Genomic DNA, 9020 nt, shown 5'->3' on the forward strand with positions numbered 1-9020 from the left:
TAGGCAGTTTTCTCTCAAAGGAAGCATTTACCTGGAGAAAATTGAGGAAATAAATAAGACACAACAGTTAATCTCTTGCAATATTTAGCAGAGGAGCAATATAAGTTCTCATTGTGATAACGGTAACATTTGATTATTTGTTTCCTTTCTCTCTGATGATAGTGCAAAACAAATGATGGTCCCAGACTGCTCATGCATATGTGTGGTTGTTACCTCCGGTGCTTTTTGTCTCTCTTTTTTCTCTTATAAGCAGTAGCTGGCTGGAATGTTGTACCAAGGAAGGTAAATAATATACTGTTCGTGTGGATCTCAACTAGCAGCACACTACAACGAGGAGGTAGAGGCGCTGCCGGTGGCAGGATCGAGGGCAATGGCGTTTGCGCTATCACATTGTTGCATGCAGTGCAAGGTAAGGATAGCTTCAACAAGGACACACTGATCATCCGAATATATAAAATCGGTTTGCAACTGCAGTGTTCTTTATTTCCCTTTTTAAAATTTGAGAACCTGAGAAACCCGACCATGACATTGTCATCGTGAGTCTAACCCTCATGTCACCTTCATCTGATTCCACACACTAAGAGACTTGTGTCGTCGACACTGACAGATTTCCCCACACCTCAACACCATGTCTCTGCAGGACCGAGCCGACAGATTAGTGATAGTGGTCAACAGAGAGGCAAAAAGTTGGACATGAACTTTGGCGCTTACCACAACACGCATGAATGCACTCCTCATCATACACTCATACGAGGACACCCTCCATAAGTATGTGGAATTACAAGTTGATGCAGGGAGGGCTACACTACGATAAAAGCTAATCACCTTGGGATTGATCATGAACAGACAACGTAACCATCAACAACAATGGTGGCGAAAAGGAGAATTGGCAGCACGTACGGGTCCCTAGGGGCATATGAGATTTGCTTCTCTCGTTGCAACGCACAAACATTTTTTGTAGCTTGAGTAAAAGAAACAAACCACAACTTGCAAAAACTATAGCCCATTTTTCAGTTCATACTTTAATTCAAACAATTGTCTAGATCCCCGCAAAAATAAAAAACAACAACACTTGTCTAGATGCAGGATCTCACACAAGATCGATGAATGCACATACTACGATAGTACTTCCTCGTCCCAAAATAAGTGTTTCAACTTTAATACTCCCTCGGTCCCAAAATAAGTGACTCAACTTTGTACTAACTTTAAGTTGAGTCACTTATTTTGGGACGGAGGAAGTACAACTTTATACTAGAGTTAGTCCAAAGTTAAGACATTTATTTTGAACAGAGGGAGTACAAACTTTACGAACACAGACACCGCAAAAGTTCACGCAGGACTATTGCCCGGAATGCACAAATGCTTGGAGGCAAAAAGGAAAGAGTCTAGCTGGGAACGACCCAAGCCAGGCCATTTCCAAATTTGAAAAATGGGACAGCGTCTCCGAAGGAAGCCCAAGTATGAAACTGCCAAACCAATAGACGCCCACGCATCGCCTTCGCCGCCTTCCGTAAGCAACCTCCCCTGCCCTCGCTCGCCTCCTCTCCCCCCCTCCGCCTTGCCACGCCCTCCCCAAAATCAGCCGCACCCTTCCACGCCTCTCCAGAACCTTCCCCACCGATCGCCCGCCGCCCGCCGCCGCCCCCGCGCCGAGGGGGATGCCGCGGGCGGTACCGCCCTGCCCCGCGCGCTAAAACCCTAGCTCGCCCCATCCAGCCGCCGCCGCCATGACCAGCCCCCACCTAGGTCTCGGCCTCGCGCCGTCGCCCGCTGACCCTTCCGCCGCGCCGCCGTCTCGCCGAGCCCCTCGGCTGGCCAAGCGCCGACACGCGGCCACCACCTCCCGCTCTCGCGCGCAACCGTCGCCCTCGACCTCGACCTCGGCGCCGTGGAATCCATTCCTCGGCGGCGGTACGGATGCATCGGGGCAGGACGGAAGTGGCGGGTCGGGGAGTGTGGCTGGTGGCGGTGGTTACGAATTCGGGAAGGGCCAGAAGGTGGGCAATGTGTTTGGACCTGCTCCAACAGCGAGGCAGTCGCCGCCGGCGTCATCCAATGAAGCTCCCTTCGTGTTTGGGAGCGTGAGGGACAGCCTGCCACGGTTTGATGTGGGCTCATCAGCTGCTTCGAAGCTGGACCATAAGATGGGGAAGCTGAACCTGCAGAGTCCAGGTAAATGCAGCGTTGGTGCTGGTAAGGGGGTGGATCAAACCGAGAAGAGCTTTGTCTTTGGTGCTACTATACCTAGTTCGGTTTGCAGCAGCGAGGCCAATGTGCTCCCGGAAAAGCTGACACAGTTGAATATAGGAACCGAAGTGCCATTACAGAATGAGGATGCTAAAGTTGGGCCAAAAACGTTTGTGTTTGGAAGTAATGGGGCTGGGAGTTTTGCTGATAGTAGGAGCACTGCTTCCTCTTGTGCCGATTCATATGCTTCCAGTTCAGTTCAGGTTACCAAGGCAAATGGTACACCGGAAAGTGGCCATGCTGAAAGCACCAATGCTGCTGCTGCAGATTATCGTGCTCATGATGCAAGTGTTCTTCAGGAGAAGATAACACAGTTGAATATAGGAAGTGGCACGTTTCAGTACATGAAAGATGGAGGTAGTGGTAGTCGTCAAACTGAAGTGCTTGGCTTTGGGGATGGCCGAACTGCAGGTACTATATTTGGCAACGCTTCAAGCAATACTTCAGACAAGGGCAGTATATTTTTCTCCTTTGGGAATAGCAATGCTTCTATCTCTGCCAATGGTGCTGCCAATGTACCTCCAGAGAGGGCATCAAATTTGAATGTTGGAGGTGGAGTTACACAGAGCATGAAAAGTGATGATACAAATTGTTCACCAGAGGCTTTTGTATTTGGAAGAAATGGAAGCACATACTCTGCTTCAGAGCAGTCAGCAAGGGTTGTCATGGATGATGGTGATAATAGTGGCAGTGGTGCAAGTACAAGCACTTGTACTTCAGCTCATGGTACTATGGGAAGCACACTTCCGGAGAAGATGACAAAGTTAAATATAGAGCAGGTGATCCCATCTCAGAGCATGAAGGATGAAGCTGCTACTCGGCAACCAGAACCATTTGTTTTTGGTAGTAATGCAACTTCAAGTTTTTCTTCTTTGAAGAAGACCACATCATTCACAAGCTTTCAAACTAATGTATCCTCTGAATCAAAGGGCAGCAGAAGAAACTTGGCTAATGATAGCAGTGGCAGCAGTGTAACTGCTCTATCTGAAGGGGCTGCAGAACATGCACTGCAAGATGAAATCAAGAAATTAAACATCAACAAGGAAGGACCTTCAGCTGGAAATGTCAACGCAAATGATGCTTGTACTCCTAAATTTTCCTTTCAGAGCAAAGCAGAAGCTGTGCCAGGATATTGTACCTTTCCTCAGCCCAAACTTCAGGAGTCATGCCTGTTTACTCCGTTGAATCATTCATCTACTTTCTCTGCGTCTGCAAATGCGATGCCGTCTTTCAGTTCCAATCCTCCAAATGGAGGAAGCGAAAGTGCTCCTGGTGAATCTTGTGCGGTCAAACAAGATCCTGCTAGCTGCTCCAGAGAGAGCTTATTTGGTATAGACTATATAAAATCAGCGTATAGAGACAAAAAGGAAGCACATAAAAGCACGAGGAAGAAGAAAAGACCAACTAGGCTAAAACAACATGGTCAACTCCATCAAGTTTCTCAAGAAACATGCGCCAATGGACTAGCTTCAGATTTAACAGGTGACTATTCACCAATGGATTGTTCTCCTTATCAGGCAGCAGTTGAACAAGCGCCAAGAGAGGCATCCGTGAGTTGTGATCAGTCCACTGACATTTGTGATAGCAGTGTCCCAAATCAGAATACCACTTGTGCTGAAGATGATCTAGTTTCTGCAACTGAGCACTTGGTTATTGATGCAGATCTTCAAACGTGTCAAGATGAAGGCAGAGATCCCATTGCGGATGCATCTGAGAGTAATTTTGGTAGCAACTTTTCTAGTTTCGATGGAGAAATAAATTTCTGTGATGCACCACAGCCCATTTTCACTAATATGAATGTTGATGCAAATGGTGAACCTAAAATGTACACAACAGAAGCTTGGGTTGATGGTTCTGGATGTAATGTTAGTGGGCCGACTTGCGAAGAGAACAACTCCAGAACACCACATGAGTCTGGTGAACCTGTTAATTATAAATCAAGCTCGGCAAATTTGAGTGGGCTGAACTTCACCTTTGGTGCATCACTGTATCCTGAAAGTTCCTTACCGACAAAAAGACATACTACAAAAAGGAAGTTAAGGACTAAGGTTGGTCAGGCGCCTAAGCCTTCAGCTACTCAGGCTTCTGTACAACCAAAAGGCTCACAAGACACAAAAAGCATGCAGTTTTCTCCAGAAACAAGTACAACAGAAAATTCAGTGAAAGAGCAGTTGAGGAGAGATGCATCAGTTTCCGCAGACTTGGAGACTTGTGAGACCTGGCGTACAAGGTTTGTCTGGACATGTTTGATTTTTTCTATATATCTCATTGTCATCATTAGGGCATTTAGAAATATATTACTGTAAAAGTTTGTGATTACTCCAATTTTTGATATATCATAGTTTGTTTGTTTCATTTGTGCCAGTGGGAATCAAGCCTATGCAAATGGTCACTTTGCTACTGCAGAGGGGTGTTATACCCGTGGAATAAATTCGATTTCCCAGTATGGAACTTCTGGACGCTGTTCCCATGCGTTGATGCTGTGCTATAGCAACCGCGCAGCTACTAGAATGTCTCTGGGGAGAATGAGAGAAGCTCTTCAAGATTGTTCGATCGCGACATCTATTGACCCCACCTTTCTTAAGGCTAAAGTTCGTGCTGCAAAGTAAGGAGTTGCTGTCCTCAACTCAACTAATTCTTCCGTATACTAGCTAAATACCGTGCTACGGATCAACAAATTAGATTGCTTCAGCATTTCAAACCATAACTGTTGTGCTACATGACACACCCTTGGCATCGGTCTCACCTCTCGGCCAAGCCGCGCCTTGAGTAGAATCAAGAGGCGTCTAGGTTTTGCATTGGGATTATCCCACATGTAAGATGGTGTAGGAGAAGGTGGATGGACTGCTGCCACTGAGATTGACGCCTTTACAGAATTAAAGATTTGTATTTTTTTGATTGCAATAGCATGTCTGGTTGAGCAAAAAACATCAGAGCCCGGGAACTAAATTTTATGCAAGGGCCATTGATGTATATTATTCTGGTAAATGCCCAATGGTGGTATGTTCTTTTTTTTTTATCATGGAAGATTCAAAGATATTTTTATAGCATTATAAATAATTTTAAATTCATATGCATCTGGAAGGTCAGTAATGTGTGGTCTGGTTGTAATAGTGCCACTATGCTCAGATAATTCAGATCTCCTCTTATGTCACTCAGGTTATAGCCATGGTATATTTTACATGACTAAAATTATAGTCCAGGGGAAAACATTTCTGTTGATCTGGTTTGCCGCTTGATATTTGTTGTACTAGAGTACTTTGGAGAGACCATTAACTCAGCAACTTCAGTTGCTGGTACTTCCTTACTGTTAAACTTCTTAAGTGATTGCTAGGTTTAACTTCTTACTATCTACGCATGCAGTTGCCAACTTGCGCTTGGGGATCTTGAAGGCGCATCAAACAATTACACAGCCTGTTTGAAATCTAGTAACACTGCTTATTCTGACACCAAAATGTTTGCTGAGGCTTCTAATGGTCTGGAAAGAGTCAAGGCATGTTTTTTTTGCTCAAGGGTTACCTTCAAGTTTTTAATCCTGTACAATTGAATAGTATCAGCATGTTAAACCACCTTCAATTTTTTTGTTCTGTTCAATTTGGTGATGTCAGTATGTTTTGGAACTTATATTTTCAGTCTTGTCAGCCCTAAAACGTACGAACGACTTGTGGTTCTCTAGCAATATGTTATGAAAGTATGTATTTTGTGTGGCTACAGTCAGACAATCAGTGTTAACCAAAGGGCTAGTTGAGTGGCAGGCCAGCACCTGGTGCGCAATCCCTGATTAGACTAATGCATGATTCCTGATCAGGATCCTAGGTGGCAGGCTAGAGTCTGCCAACTGCCCTATTAAGCTAATGCGTAATCTCCAAGAAGGCTTGTAGGTGGCCATATAGGTCGCAAGCCAGGACCTGGTGCCCAGTCCCTGATTTGGCTCCTGGGTAGCTATGTAGAATAATTTGGCTAGGCAAAGGTGAGGATGCTGTCGCCAGGTGGCCTCCTTTTTATAGTACTGGTTGTAATGCATGATCTTTGGCGATTCCTTCAGCTCGTTCGTTACAGGTAGCTTGTCTGTTGACCACTGCAGGGGTTTGCTATGGAATGCACACATAGTTTAGTTTTACATGGATTGGGCCATATAACTTCATGGGCCAGCAAAGAAAATTGAACTCTTAATTAAACTAGACTAGAAATACAAGGACTAGGGAAATAAATCTGACCTCCTCAAAAGCTTTAAGTTCTTTTGAGTTGCCACTTGCCAAACAGGTCAATACCTGCCCCAAGTGTCATATCAGTAGGATGCAGCTCCGATGAAGAAACTTATTATGCTGCATTAGACAATTCACGGTTCAATTCTAGCCATGTCACTATATGGAACGGTAACATTGATTAGCCTTTTACATCTCGATGAACAGTGGCCTTAGTCTGCTTCCCATATTTCATTGCATCTGAAGAGGGTATCAAATGGACTAAATATTAATATGATTAGCTTAATATTGGCGGTAATCAAGTAATTGTAGCTATTTTACTGAAAATTGTGCCTGTTCTAGGCATTGCCTTGGTGCTGGCATACCAGGAATGTTGGTCATTACCACAATACCAGACACTATGAGCAAATAGTTGCCATGGCTAGAATAATAAGGATTTCGTCCCACGTGCCAACTGTGTATAAACAACGATAGAACTGCATTAGTGCTGGCATTGGAATTTTTGCAATAGATTTTTCTAGGATTTAAGCACTACCTTGGTCCACAAAATATAATATACCTTTCCACACAATAACACATAGATGAATGTTGATTTTCCGTAGTTTCAATTGCAGAATCACCAGCTTGTTTTTTCCTTTTCATTTTAAGTTGCTGGTGATAATATGGTTATACTAAACCTTCTGTTGGATAAAATTGGGTGGCTAGCTTATTTCATTGATGTTATTTGGCTGCATTCATGAAGTGGGTTGTTGTTGATAACACGATGTAATTTCTTTAAGCACACTCTTTACTTTTTATTGAGAGAAAAGCCATTCTTACTTGAGTGTTGAGTCATGTATGTGCGCTTGGATCTTCTATTGAACACCCTCACTGTATTCTCATGATATTCCTAGATGCACTATTTTGTAAGAGAACTCTGTTTATCGTCAAGCAACCACAGAGTCATCAAATTACTCGTTTTCTGCTATACAGTTGCGAAATTATTATGTACCAGGCTTGCAATTTGTCTATTTTAGAGGAGCTGTGTAATATCTTGTGCGCACCTTCCTGAGTTATTGTTTGATGCACCTTCCTTTGCTTCGGCTGCAGGGGCATATCTTGTGCGCACTAATAGCTAGTCAATGATATAAGCTAATCTACATTTAGGCTACCTGCATCTAAAATTTGAAGATCACGTTTGGTCTTGCTAAAATAGTGTGAGCTTCTCCTAATGTGATTTCTGTTTGGACTTGAAGATCCAGAATCACGTACAAACCCCATAGTATATGACTACATGCTTAATGCTCGTAGATCTCTCGTGTTGGTTTTGTGGCCCCACCTAGTTATCGATATGCAATTGTTACATTCCCTTCTTGGATTGTTCAGATGTACTAGTTTTTGAATGATCGCTTCCTTAGGGAGTACCCACAATTTAACTGAGTTCAAAACTTCCCAGTAGAGATAAGATTTGATTTATCTGCTTGTTCATTATATCTCATTGACATCCTTTTACCAATACCGCAGAGAGTGGCAGACTATATATCCCAGTCCAGGGAGCTTCTTAAGAAAAGAACATTGCCTGATGCAGAAACGGTTTTGGATCTTATCTCCAGTGCATTGCACATAAGTTCACACTCGGATAACTTAATGGAGATGAAAGCAGAGGCACTGCTGACGGTATGTATTTCTAGCCTGAGGTTTTACACTGATGAATTGTTAAGAATTCTTTTTTTATCACTGCTTCACTAATATGGTTGCGACACTACACAGCTACGAAGGTATGAAGAAGTAATTGAACTCTGTCAAGAAACAGCAGATTTGGCTGCAAGAAATTCTGTTTCAATTAATGCCAATGGAGAGCCAAATATTTCTAGTGTGTCTGAAAAGGCAGAATGCTCTGCAACACTTTGGCGACCATACCTCATTTGCAAGTCTTACTTCCTTCTAGGCAAGCTTGAAGAGTCTCTTGACTTGCTAAAGAGGCATGAGCTGGCAACACCTGCCGAAGAGAGGTTAATTTGCCAGGTCCTGTGATTTTCATTCTTTTTTCTCAGTCTACTGTGATATTTAACTTCTGAATGATGACAATCATGCAGTGACGGGGGCACTAGAAAATGTTTCTCATCATTGTCTACAAGTATAAGGAAACTTCTTTCCTTCAAGGTATATATCTGTTTATTGATTTTCCGACGGCTAAATTTCAGTTGAACAATCAAGTTCTCTAATTTTGATAAGTTCTATACATGATGTTCGCTGATGTATGTGCATTATTATTGTCATCTCATTTCAAGTCATATTAACTTCTTAGCCGCTTTCAGTTATACTTGGCCTCAGAATTCTATCCACAAGTTCCTGGACCAAAAAAGAAGAATAAAAGAAAAGCAAGAAAACCTTCTCATAGACAGAAACGTGGTTTGGAACTTAGCCTCTGATTCAAAAGAAGAAATAATGTTGAGTTTTCACACTAATTCCAGAAAACATTAATGAACAACATAAAACTGGCCCCTGGTTGCTTCATGGCCTGGCATTTTGAGCCACTCCGACTGGGATTGGGGAGGCAGGGGTGTCATTTGGGGAGCTGGGTAGTCC

General features: G+C 43.4%; 1 protein-coding gene across 1 annotated transcript in view; it reads left to right on the forward strand.

The window, feature by feature from the left end:
• The first annotated feature begins 1517 nt into the window (after positions 1-1517).
• Positions 1518-9020, forward strand: part of LOC119341176 — a 13268-nt gene continuing 5765 nt past the window's right edge. The window contains exons 1-6 of the mRNA XM_037613050.1: positions 1518-4477; positions 4613-4852; positions 5611-5740; positions 7956-8108; positions 8202-8443; positions 8528-8594. Of these exons, the coding sequence (XP_037468947.1) occupies positions 1728-4477; positions 4613-4852; positions 5611-5740; positions 7956-8108; positions 8202-8443; positions 8528-8594 (3582 nt within the window). The 5' untranslated portion in view covers positions 1518-1727. The remainder of the gene's footprint in view (positions 4478-4612; positions 4853-5610; positions 5741-7955; positions 8109-8201; positions 8444-8527; positions 8595-9020) is intronic.

This window comes from Triticum dicoccoides, chromosome 1B (genome assembly GCF_002162155.2).
Source record: "Triticum dicoccoides isolate Atlit2015 ecotype Zavitan chromosome 1B, WEW_v2.0, whole genome shotgun sequence".
NCBI lineage: Eukaryota > Viridiplantae > Streptophyta > Magnoliopsida > Poales > Poaceae > Triticum > Triticum dicoccoides.